Below are 13,072 nucleotides of genomic sequence, written 5' to 3' on the forward strand. Positions count from 1 at the left end.
TCCTTCGTCTAGCCGGGAGACTGTGGCAATGCCCAGCGAGATGGATTCGGGTTTGGCGACGACGACTTGTGCACGCCGAGGTGGAGATGGGCTGTCTGTGACGGCGATGGGCTGGTTGCGGCTTCGGCTGTGAGCTTGAGGATGATGGCAGTGAGATAGGCTTTAATGGAGGCGGCAGCGAGCTCGGCTTTGATAGGCTCGGCCGTGGAGGATGTCGACTGTGATGGAGGCGGCGGTGAGCTCAGATGGGATGAGCTTGGCTATGGCAGATATCGATTGTGATGGAGGCGGTGGTGAGCGAGGTTGAGCTCGGACGATAGAGAGTTGTGTGATGATGGCGGTGACGGATCGGCGAGCTTGCAGCGGCTCAGATGGATCGCCCTTCACCTTCTATACTACCGCTTAACACCACTAATTTCATACCCATGGTCGCCACTCTTTCTTCTGCCATCTCATCGCCGCCTTCATCATCAATTAAGATTTTCTTTATTTTCTGAAAAGATTTGATTTTTAATCTGGGTTTGATAATTTGTAATTAATATTGTGTTTTTGCTTAATGTCTACTATCACCACCGCTGCATCGCCGAGCCCTCTCGCCGGCCACCGATTCCACCGGCCGAGCTTGCCTTTCCACATCCGAGCCCATCTTCTCACCACTGTTCGTCCTCTCTACCGTCGCTCTATCAAAGCCGAGCTCGCCGCCGCCTCCATCATCAAAGTCGAGCTAGCCGTCGGTGTCGCGACACATGGGTTTCTAGGTGTGCAAATTGTCCTTTTTGGTCTTTTTACAAAATTTTGTATTTTTATATATTTTATAAAATTGTTGACTAAGGGTACTTTAATCAAATTTGGTTTTAAATATGCCAGAGAGACTTGATTGTATCAAATTAAAACTTGAAGGGTGTTGTTTGTACGGGAGGAGTGTGATATGTACTATATAAGCATAGTTAAGGGGTGTTTTTTGCACTTGGCCCTTTATGCTACAGATTTCAATGAGGATGATAAATTTCAATTCAAAGGAAAAGTAATACAATTCTTGACATGGTGTGCAAATTGCGTGAACAAAGGAGATCAAGAATGTGACTTTTCATGGCATACACACACATATTGACACCATCTAATCCAGCCAAACCTGATATGGATAATTTTTTTATTTTTATTTTGGCAACAAGTCTTAGGCATTGTTTGTACACGTCGTAAATTGGACATAATTGAAATGACTCCAAATTTACCAAGCCCAATAAAGATTTGGTGCTTAAATGTCCTCCCCCTCCACTACCTGGTCCCACTTATTGTGTGGTGTACCAGTAAAGCTGTCAAGCCCAATTCAACCATAGTTAAGACTCGGGCTTCATCTTTTTGGGCCTTGATTTAGACACAATCCAAATATTGCCGTTGGAGTTGGGCTGATGTCTCGATAAATCCAAAATCCAAATCCATTTACTCAGCTTGCTGCAATGCCACGCCTTGGACTCTGTAGGGTATCAGAGTTGAATTCTATAGTCTTCTACACTTGTGTAGAGATGTAAAATATTGTATAAAGAGTGAGAATATTCTATAAATTTGGAGAGTTTGTAAACTTTGAATAGTGTTGGGAAAATTTTAATAAAATAGTAAAAAAATTTTGTAGAGTTACATAGAATATTTTAGTGGATAAATCTTAATCCTTTGTTGTAATGCATTTCAGCCGTTCAAGATACCTATAAATAGAGTGTCACTTGTAAAGCAAGAATTTGTATAGGTGACAACTTATAAAAAGTAGGAAATCACAAGAAGTGTTGTAGAGTTAACAGATATTTGGGTAGAATATTTTAATGGGTGAATCTTAATCCTTCGTTATAATGCATTTCAGTCATTCAAGAAGAATGATACCTATAAATAAAGTATCACTTGTAAAACAAGAATTTCTATATGAACCCATTTACTCAGCTTGCTGTCATGCCACGCCTTGGACTCTGTAGGGCATCAGAGTTGAATTCTATAGTCTTCTACATTTGTGTAGAGATGTAAAATATTGTAAAAAGAGTGAGAATATTCTATAAATTTGGAGAGTTTGTAAACTTTGAATAGTATTGAGAAAATTCTAATAGAATAGTAAAAAAGTTTTGTTGAGTTAGGTAGAATATATTAGTGGGTAAATCTTAATCCTTTGTTGTAATGCATTTCAGCCATCCAAGATACCTATAAATAGAGTGTCACTTGTAAAGCAAGAATTTAGGAAATCACAACAAGTTTTGTAGATTTAACCGATATTTAGGTAGAATATTTTAGTGGGTAAATTTTAATCCTTCCTTATAATATATTCCAGTCGTGCAAGAAGAATGATACAGTTGATACCTATATATAGAGTGTCACTTGTATAAATGTAGGAAATCACAAAAGTTTTGTAGAGTTATAATGCATTTCAGTCGTCCAAGAAGAATGATACTTATAAATAGAGTGTCACTTATAAAGCAAGAATTTCTCTAGGTGGCAAGTTATAAGAAGTAGGAAATCACAACCATGTATTATTTGAATGGTAATAAGTGTTTTGAATAGTAATGCGTAGCAGTTTACACGAGCCAGGTGATATTAAAGGGAATGGATCCTCTCCAAGGGAATTCCTCTCTTAGTATCTCCAAGGATTTAATCCTATGGCTGTTACAGTGCCACATCACTATCTTACCATTCCCTTATTAATTTACCAAAACTTAATTAAATATTGTATCTTTTGGATTCCAATATAACAATTACGGCTGATTTCCCATCCCGCTCATTTTACTTTTTGGCGCTAAAATTTCCATATAACAATTACACTTCATTTTACTTTTTGGCACTAAAATTTCTGAGATAAAAATTACCATTCTGCTTCCCTCTTTCAATTTCCCTCCACTATCATCAATCTTTATTGGCTACAATTTAAGGTTTAGAAGATTTCACAGTTTTTTCTAGTTTGAGAAAGTATTTTAAGATCTTGCTACATCAAATAACTCAAAGCTCATCTGGATCTCTTCTACCTTCCAGAGTTTTATCCACTGCAACGTCTAGGTTAGTTGAATCATAAATAAATATATATAATATTTCAATTTTTATTGAATAAGTTTTTTTCCGTTTAATTTATTTCTCTTTGCATCATCCCTCTTCTTCAAAGAGTTGTTCTTCATAATTTTTTTGTTTTTCCATATGCTTTTCATTTGGCTAGATCATTTTTTAATTGATGGGAAGGTTTCACTTTTCTTTTCCCATTTTCTCATATTTCACTCTAATAGTTAGATTTATTTAGCCTTTTAACATGTATATTTATTTTAACATATTTATTTCCTTTATGTTGAAGAAATTTTTTAGATTGAATTTTAAAATGTTTCAGACCACTTTTGCACGCAGGGATTTATATGGATTTCTTCAATTTAAGTAAATCAGTCTCTTTCTTTTAATGAAAAAAACCTTATAGTATATACCAAATAAAAAAATTCCATGGATTCATGTAGTATTTTTTTGGAAAACAAATCTAATTTTATGCATCTCTTCTTAGAGTATCACAAAGTTAAATTGAATAGGAGTTATGGTTAACTTGTTTTAATTGTGTGCTTAGCAATAAGATTTAAAGTCAACTTATCTTCACTTTGATAACTGATAATTTACTTATTTATTCAGCTATTTTTGCTCTAAACGGCATTGTGCATCAATATGATTTGTTTTTTAGGGTGTGTTGTATCAAATCTGAGGAGAGTTGTTTGAAGACAAACATTAATATGGAAATGTCCGCGGGTGACATTAGTTGGAAACCTAAGTTTGGAATGGAGTTTGAAACTCAAGAAAAAGCTTATGAGTTTTATAATGAGTATGGGCGCAGGACTGGGTTTAGTGTTAGAAAAGAAAACTGTAATAAAAATCTGATTACCGGTGAACTTACTTCAAGGTTATGTGTTTGTTGCAAGGAAGGTTTTCGAGGTAAAGATAAGCGGGACTACTTGACGAAGAACCCAAGAGCTGAGACTAGGACTGGTTGTGGTGCCCAAATGAATATCAAATTGAATAGAGGCAGTAATAAGTATTGGGTAAATAAATTTGTAGAAATACACAACCATCCATTGGTTATGGAATAATGTACTCACATGATGCCATCACAACGTAGAATTTCTGTAGCTCAGGCTATTGAAATGGAGTTAGCAGATGATTCTGGAATATGAATTGTTAGGAAGGCATGTTGGTGGAAAGGAGTGTCTTGGGTTCACTAAGCTAGACCAAAAAAATTATCTACGGTATAAAAGACAACGAAATCTAGCAGTCGGGGAGGCGGGAAGCTTGTTAAGATATTTCCAACAACACTTGTTGGAAAATCCTTCATTCTTTCACGCTGTGCAACTGGATAATGAGGAGCAAATAACAAATATTTTTTTGGCAGATGCAAAACTGATTATTGATTATGGTCAATTTGGAGATGTCGTGATTTTTGATACTACATACAAAGTCAATAAAGCTAATCGACCATTTGCAGTTTTTGTTGGATTTAATCATCATCGAGAAACCATTATATTTGGAGCTGCATTGATGTATGATGAGACTGCCGATTCTTTCATTTGGTTATTTGAAACTTTTTTGGAGGCAATGTCAAAGAAAAATCCGAAAACCATTTTCACTGATTAAGATGCAGCGATGGCAAAAGCTTTAGCACTTGTAATGCCCGAAACATGTCATCAGCTTTGTACTTGGCATACCATGCAAAACGCTGTGAAACATTTAAGTGGTGTGTTTAAAGTTTCAAATGGGATTAAATCTGTGTAACGAAAATTCATGGACTATTATGAGGAAGAAGATGAGTTTATCAATGCTTGGGATACTATGCTATCTGAGTATCATGTTTGTGAGAATACTTGGTTGCGTAACATGTTTGAATTGAGGAGAAAATGGGCAAAGGCATATCTCAATTGTGAATGGTCTGCAGGGATGAGGAGCACACAACTTAGTGAAAAGTTTGAATGCTTGTTTAAAAGATTACTTAGAGTCTGACCATGATTTACCTTGTTTTTTAAACACTTTGAAAGGATGCTTCATGATAAGCGATACAAGGAGTTACAGGCTGAATATGCATTATGCCATAAGATGCCCAAGATTAAAATGGACTTAAAGATCCTAATGCATGCAGGTAATGTTTATACCAATGCCATTTTTGAGGAGTTTCAAAACCAATATGTAAAGGCAATGGAGGCCGATATAAAAGGCTGCAGGGAGGAAGGTGGAATTTTTATCTATACAATTGTTGATCATCAATCTAGAGATCGTCAAGTCAAAAGGAGCTTAGATGACTTCTTATCATGTAGTTGTGGAATGTTTGAGATGATGGGTGTTTTATGTAGTCATGTTATAAAGATTCTTAGAGAAGTCATGCATGTTAAAGAAATACCAAGGGCATATATCTTAAAGAGGTGGACTAGAGATGTAAAAGTTAGATTTGTGCAAGATAATCATGGGCGCAATATTAAAGCGGATGTCAAGTTAGAAGTAACATCTCGGTATAAGAACTTATGCCATTTATTTACCAAGATATCATCTATGGCAGCAGAAAATGATGAATCGTATACAGCGGCTCTCCACCATATAGATGAATTGAGCAAAGTTATTGATAACATTTGGAAGCTAAAAATATATGGCGAAAATGAAAATGGTTATCCAGATTACTTTTCCATTGCCTGTGATACAAATGAAAATGAACATGTCTTGGATGTGCCCAAAGATATACATGCCAAGGGCTTAAAGAGAAGAGAGTCCTCTAAAGGAAGACGAAGACTTAAATCATTTCTTGAGAAGCCATGACAAAAGAAGAAAAAGTCTTCAAATCAACCATCTCAGGTATTTTAATTATATATCTTAATATGCTACATTATTTATGAGTATTTTAAATATATCTAGGTTTGAAGTGTGGAAATTTGAATTGGTTTAGGCTGTCCAAATACCTTCTAACTTATCAGCATTAACCCAAAACGATGGCTCCTCATCCATGTTGTATCATACTCTTAATGTAAGTAATTTTTAATTATATTATTTTCTGAAAAAAAAACTTTTAATTAAATTTTCTATTTTAAAATATTTCATGTTGTTTATAACTAACTCATACGTGTCTTCAGAATTGTGAGTTACCCAATTCCTATGCTTTGATGAGTTATGGATATTTGCAATCTCAAACATTACCTAAGCACTCTCAAGCATTCAACAGCCTGTTCTCTACTCAGGTAAGATGTGAATTATTGGTATATTGAGGCAGAAACAAGAATGAAAGTAGATATTTGAAACTCTTTGCAAGTGAACAATGGAAGAATCACTGAAGTAACAATGGACAATGATTTAGCTAGATCTTCAGAAATTAATGACGGAATGGTAAGTTTGGGATATCTTAATTTCCTTCTTTTGAGGTGTTCAAATGTAGTGCTTGGGCTGGTAACTTAAAATAGAATAATCATGTAACATTTTCTTTTATAAGACCATCGATTTTAATATCAATGGAAAGATGTCCACTCCGGCAACAATTGATGGCGATCATATTCATTTTGAAAGCTTCAGCAAGTATTTGGTGAGTCCACACCAACCACTGTTACTTTATTGTTCACTAGTTGGTGAAAACTATTTAAACAAAAATTCATTGCTGCAACTATTCTTTATAACCTTGTTTTCCAATAAAAAGTTCTTCTAAAATATATTGTTTATGTAGAATATGTAGGACTTCTATGAATTGTTTTCCTTCTGCATATGTGCTGTTGACAGAAAAGCTTTCTGACTTCACTGTTTTATTAGGTAAGCATTCATGTTTCAAATTTTATTCTACATATTCATTTGTTTTTTATTTTGAGTTATGTAGCTCTCATTTTATGCTAGGGTAAGTTATATGTGGAAAGTAAGTTGAGCACTGAAACAAGTGTTTTGTGTACAGGTTGCCTATGGGAGGCTCTAAAAAAAAAATGTTCGATTTGGTATTGGAGGTTGTACAGATGTTTATTGAATTTGATCCCACTTAATATCTGATTTTTGGTTGAACTAAGAAGGGATGTTTTCATTGTATCAATTTTTTTTTTTACTTTTGGAACTCTAAGTTGCAAATGCACAATGATTTCAATTCATGTTCTCTAGTATTTGTTCTGATTTTTGGTTGAACTAAGAAGGGATGTTTTCATTGTATCTTTTTTTTTTTTTTTTTTTTACTTTTGGAACTCTAAGTTGCAAATGCACAATGATTTCAATTCATGTTCTTTTGTATTTGAGTGTTTTGAAGTCAGAACCTTGACAGTCATAAAGGGTGCACAAGTGCAACTAAACATACCATTGGCAAAATTCAATTTTAAGAGGAAAATAAACCCTTTTTTTTTTTTTTTTTTTTTTTGTTATAGTTGTCTGATGCAGTGAAATCTATATTCTTATCCACAAATTCAAAAAAAAAATTATACCCAAATTTTCAGATTTTTACTCACCCTTAATTAAATTATTTTCAACTGTAAGAAATTGAAAGAAGGGAGTAGAATGGTAATTGTTATCTTAGAAATTTTAGCGCCAAAAAGTAAAATGAAGCATAATTGTTATATGGAAATTTTGGCGCCAAAAAGTAAAATGAGCTGGGAAATCAGTCGTAATTGTTATCTTGCAATCCAAAAGATACCATATTAATTAATTAAATTTTGGTAAATTAATGAGGGAATGGTAAGATAGTGATGTGGCACTATAACAGCTATATGATTAAATCCTTGGAGATGTTAGGAGAGGAATTCCTTTGGAGAGGATCCATTCCCGATATTGAATAGTAATGTGTGTTTTTTTAAATAATACTGCTATTAGACCCGACTTAAAAGAACTGAAGAACTGTCGACATGCAATGTGGCAAGCCATGTGTGTGCTTTGAAGAACCAACTTCCAAAGAAACAAATTGAAAAAAGCTCAAAAAAAAAAAAAAAAAAAAAAAAAAAAAAAAAAAAAAAAAAAATCTCATATGTGAATTTATGCCTTATTTAATTTATTTCATAGTTTTTTTTAGTTGAATTTTATTTTTCGATTTGTTGGTATGTGAAATAAATGGGTCTCTCCCTTCATAAAGCTCTATTATGTAAATAGTAGCATATAAGTAACTTGGAACAATTTGTGGTTGAAAGCTCGTCGAGGCCGTCGGAAGTTGCGCAAGTCGTTCCAAGTATCACGCAAAAGGGTTTTCAATTCAATCATAGGTTTTGGGATCATTATTTTTATAACCCTAATTGCTTCAGGAAGTAAATTTTTAGCCCTAGATTTTTTTTCAATGAGAGAAATCGGGATATATCTGAGATATTGGGACGACTGGAGATGAGAGAGAAAATTTCACTGTCAGACGCTAAATCTCCATCACCAGGTCGTCGCTGCGGCTAATGATTTCATCGGTGGTGACGATAGAGGAGATTTGGCCCAACAATCTTTGCCAATTCCGACGACAATTAAAAGTCATTCATTCAACTATTTCTCTCTGGATTGGAATATTTTTTAGGTAGATTGCGAGTATCGTATGTTGTGATAAAATTAGGGGTGAGTGTGCGAGCAAGAGAGAAATTTTGTGGTTATTACGTGGTTTGCCACGTTAGTGTTTCGCTTAGGCCGATTCTAATGTCCATAGATATCATCAAAATTATCATTTTTCATAATTTAATGGGTTAAATGCAAAAAAAACCCTCTGAACTATTGACAAATTAGCAACAAACCCCCCTGAATTACAAAAGTTGCAAGAAACCCCCTGAATTATAATTTTTGTTGTAGATTACCTAATCCGGCGACGCTCCGGCTGCATCTCACTTGCAAAATGATCATGTGCCATCACGTGACCCAAAATATCTAACTTTATGACCATATTGTACTTTATAAGCATGAAAAGACTCCATTGCCCTTCTTGTGCCCATTCCACCCTACCTCTTTAACTTACTTTTCCACCCAAACACACCCTTAACCCTTATTTCTATATATACACATACAGACATATATATATATATATATATATATATATATATAGAAATACTGTTCATCTTATCCGTGAGCCTTCTTAGGGATGAAGGAATAACATCATCTCTTTGGATGAACATCATCTTAGAAAACTCCCCTGAACTACAAAAAAAATCCTCCTAGTTTGAGCTTCGTGTCTGACTCAATCGATTCTACCACCAGGAGCGTAAATTTTGATCTTTCGAGCTCTGTCTCTAAATCACTCTGTTCACAGACCTCAAGCTATGACGAAGTTAGTACCAGTGATTTATTCGATTTTATTCCCAATTCGTTTACTTTCAAGCAAATTGAAAATGATTTCTTTGAATTCAAATCAAAACAACAAATAATCGATCTCACGAGGCCAAAGTCGAAAATTTTGGACTTCGAATCGAATTCCGAGTTGAGATTCAATAATCGTAAGCCATCATTGAAGATCAATTTGCCTCCAGTGAAGAAATTTGAGGTTTTGGAATTCGCTGAGTCGACTCAGCCATCAAGAGTTGTGTCTGTAAAGAAACCTTTGAATACAGAGGAGAGGTTACATTACAGAAGGGTCCGACAAAGGCCGTGGGGCAAAGTTCGTGGCGGAGATTCGAGATCCGAATCGTCGCAGGTCGAGGGTTTGGCTTGGGACATTTGACACCGCCATTGAAGCCGCCAAAGCTTATGACCGAGCTACATTCAAGATCCGTGGGCGGCGGCCGATCTCTGTTGCTGGGATTGGTGGGTCTTTTCTGCCATAGCTCCATCACAGCCAGCCCATCACCACTGCCGACCTCTTCACTGGCCAAGCACTACCGCAATTCATTCACAGCCCATCATCTCTACCGCCCGAGTTCATCCTCGCCGAACTCAAGAACACGAGAAGCTTAGTTTATGTAATTTTTAATTGAAAAAAGGGAAGGTTGCAGAGAGAGAGAGGGGGGGTATATTGGGAAGAGAGAATTGAGAGTGGAGAGGTGAGAAGTTGGGATTCATAAGTGAGAAGGATTGAACGAAATGTTATCTGGGTTGGTGAATTTATCATAAAGCTGTTGATGGAATTCAATGATTCTGCTTTGTGTAAACTGGTATTGAAACCGCCAAAGCTTATGACCGAGCTACATTCAAGATCCGTGGGCGGCGGCCGATCTCTGTTGCTGGGATTGGTGGGTCTTTTCTGCCATAGCTCCATCACAGCCAGCCCATCACCACTGCCGACCTCTTCACTGGCCAAGCACTACCGCAATTCATTCACAGCCCATCATCTCTACCGCCCGAGTTCATCCTCGCCGAACTCAAGAACACGAGAAGCTTAGTTTATGTAATTTTTAATTGAAAAAAGGGAAGGTTGCAGAGAGAGAGAGGGGGGGTATATTGGGAAGAGAGAATTGAGAGTGGAGAGGTGAGAAGTTGGGATTCATAAGTGAGAAGGATTGAACGAAATGTTATCTGGGTTGGTGAATTTATCATAAAGCTGTTGATGGAATTCAATGATTCTGCTTTGTGTAAACTGGTATTGAAACCGCCCCCCCCCCCCCTATCTGGGTTGGTGAATTTATCATAAAGCTGTTGATGGAATTCAATGATTCTGCTTTGTGTAAACTGGTATTGAAACCGCCCCCCCCCCCCCCCCCCCCCCCCCGAAAATAACTCTCTGGTTTCGGTTGTGTTGGTGAACATCTTTTGGCAGGAAGAAAAAAAAAAAAAAGTAGTGTATTATAAGGATAAAAAGGTCTTTCAAATTTTCCAGTATCGAAATATGCCGTCATGGGGTAAATTGCAACAAAATCATAGTTTAAGGGAGTTTTTTTGTAGTTTAGGGGGTTTCTTGCAAATGACCAATAGTTCAGGGGGGTTTATTGCATTTAACCCTAATTTAATACTAAATAGTTATAAATATTTCATTGGGCTATCTTTATTGACTCCACCCAGTTTCTTGTCAAGGTTAAAATTGAATAAAATAATATATACATGATATATATATATTAATTAGTTTATATATACCTTTTTAATGAAAAACTTAACACAACATTATTTGAAATTATCCTTCCAGAATAAATGTATTTTTTTGATAATCTAACTGTTTAAGAGAATGATTTTTATTAATTTTTTATTATTATATTGATAGTGGTTGAATTACCACAGTTACTTATAATGGATCCATAAAGATGTAATGGATTTACTTTTTATAAATTCAATGCAAAAATATTAAAATGGTAATGTTATACAAAATAATATATTGATTTTTTAATTAGAACTAACTATTTTGGGATAAGTAAAAATGAAAAGGTAAACACTTTTTGAGAGACAAAAGAAGAATAGATGCAGTTTCACTTTTTACCTTACTAATATGGGCAGAATCTTATTTTATTTTGATTAGGAAAAATTATTTATATATATATATATATATATATTTTTGTCACTGATCCATTAAACTCCACTTGAGGAGGTAAAAAAAGTTGTCATTAGCTTAAATCGTTGTGATACTGAGTTATGTCTGTTACAGTATTATTTTAATACAATTATTTGTTGCACGACAGAAATTTTTTTCCCTCTTTTGATATTCGAATATTTTAAAGTCCCTTTTCAATTCTCTTACATTATGCACGCGTTTGCTGTTGTACTTTTTAAAGCAAAACTATCAAAATCTTATACTTTGTTATTTTCAAACATTTGTCACATTTTTTTTTTTTACTATATGATTATTAATGTTATTTCCTATTCTTAAACTTTCTTTTTCATGAATGGTATTAATTAAGAATATTACCATCAAATAAAATTATGATTATAAATAATTGCAATATTATTAGAGACATGTAGAGACATGTTCTAAGAGTGAAACTCGTATATATCCCCAATCACTTTATCTTTATCCCCAATCACTTTATCTTTCAAATTTGATGTGGTACAAGACTTCTTATTGCTTGATCGTAATATATTTTTCATTGGAAAAGCGGGCATATTAATATTGTTTTGGCTATGGAATCTATCAGGCCAATGTGAAAAGGGTATGGAATGATCAGCCTTCGTAGATTATTTTTGCCTTTGACAAAGTGCAAATGTTGGGAGAAGAAATTAACTAAAGAGAGTGACGAAGGAATTGAAAGACTGAATCGAAAAGGACCAGAAGCCGACTGGAATTTGAAACTCGTATATATCCCCAATCACTTTATCTTTCGAATTTGATGTGATACAAGACTTCTTATTGTTTGATCGTAATATATTTTTCATTGGAAAAGCGGGCATATTAATATTGTTTTGGCTATGGAATCTATCAGGCCAATGTGAAAAGGGTATGGAATGATCAGCCTTCGTAGATTATTTTTGCCTTTGACAAAGTGCAAATGTTGGGAGAAGAAATTAACTAAAGAGAGTGACGAAGGAATTGAAAGACTGAATCGAAAAGGACCAGAAGCCGACTGGAATTTCATTAATCTAGAAATTGAAATACATGCAAGAAAAACTAAACCATGAATTGAAAGTGCAGGACTATAGGAAGGAATGAAAATACATGAAACAAAAAGAAGAAGATAAGAGAGCCTTTGTTCTTCCATTATGTTATTTATAGAAGTTCAAAATGGTAGTTTTTGGAAGTTGGAACTTCCAAGTAGTTATCATCATGTGGTCTTCCAATTCTATCTTTCCACTTGTTTTCTCAACTATGAAGGAGTTTTCTCATCTTCAATTGTTCCCTAAAACTTGTGCCATATGTTATTCTTACAGCCATTTTGTTATATTCACAAACACTTTGAGTTATGATGATAATATTGTGATATATTATGAGGAAGCGTGTTTGGCCTCATTTAAGGTAATCATAAAATCGTTCATATTTCAAGATATCGGTCACATTTCAATCTTCTAATAATTGACCGATAATTATAGTGCAAAACACACAGCCATTTGATCTAGCACAGGCAACATGAAGACCCAAATTCAGCTTGTTCCAGTCTACGCACCAAGAATTATGAATAAGATATCATTACTGTATAATGCTTACCATATTTCAATATATATATATATATATATAAAGTATAAATTTCAAAATATATAAACAAAGAGGGTAAATTATACTTTTTTTTGGAAAAAGAATACAGTCCGTTCTTAAGTATGTAGCTTGTCCAGTTAG

General features: G+C 34.7%; 3 protein-coding genes across 3 annotated transcripts; all 3 read left to right on the forward strand.

Moving 5' to 3' along the window:
- Positions 1 to 211: 211 nt before the first annotated feature.
- On the forward strand, positions 212 to 4,626 carry LOC132277923 (protein FAR1-RELATED SEQUENCE 5-like). Its single transcript, XM_059779763.1, has 3 exons — positions 212 to 302; positions 3,634 to 4,037; positions 4,153 to 4,626. The coding sequence occupies exons 1-3, from the start codon at positions 212 to 214 to the stop codon at positions 4,624 to 4,626; spliced, it is 969 nt and encodes a 322-aa protein (XP_059635746.1).
- Positions 4,627 to 4,773: 147 nt separating this feature from the next.
- On the forward strand, positions 4,774 to 5,793 carry LOC132277924 (protein FAR1-RELATED SEQUENCE 1-like). The gene is made up of 2 exons (XM_059779764.1): positions 4,774 to 4,916; positions 5,025 to 5,793. The coding sequence occupies exons 1-2, from the start codon at positions 4,774 to 4,776 to the stop codon at positions 5,791 to 5,793; spliced, it is 912 nt and encodes a 303-aa protein (XP_059635747.1).
- Positions 5,794 to 6,309: 516 nt separating this feature from the next.
- Positions 6,310 to 9,707, forward strand: LOC132277925 (ethylene-responsive transcription factor 6-like). Its single transcript, XM_059779765.1, has 4 exons — positions 6,310 to 6,354; positions 6,458 to 6,547; positions 9,197 to 9,427; positions 9,495 to 9,707. Exons 1-4 carry the CDS (start codon positions 6,310 to 6,312, stop codon positions 9,705 to 9,707), a joined length of 579 nt encoding a protein of 192 aa, XP_059635748.1.
- The last annotated feature ends 3,365 nt before the right edge of the window (positions 9,708 to 13,072 follow it).

Source organism: Cornus florida, unplaced genomic scaffold (genome assembly GCF_030987335.1).
Source record: "Cornus florida cultivar Cherokee Brave unplaced genomic scaffold, ASM3098733v1 CherokeeBrave_3.0.0_Hap2_Chr10, whole genome shotgun sequence".
NCBI classification, from domain to species: Eukaryota; Viridiplantae; Streptophyta; class Magnoliopsida; order Cornales; family Cornaceae; genus Cornus; species Cornus florida.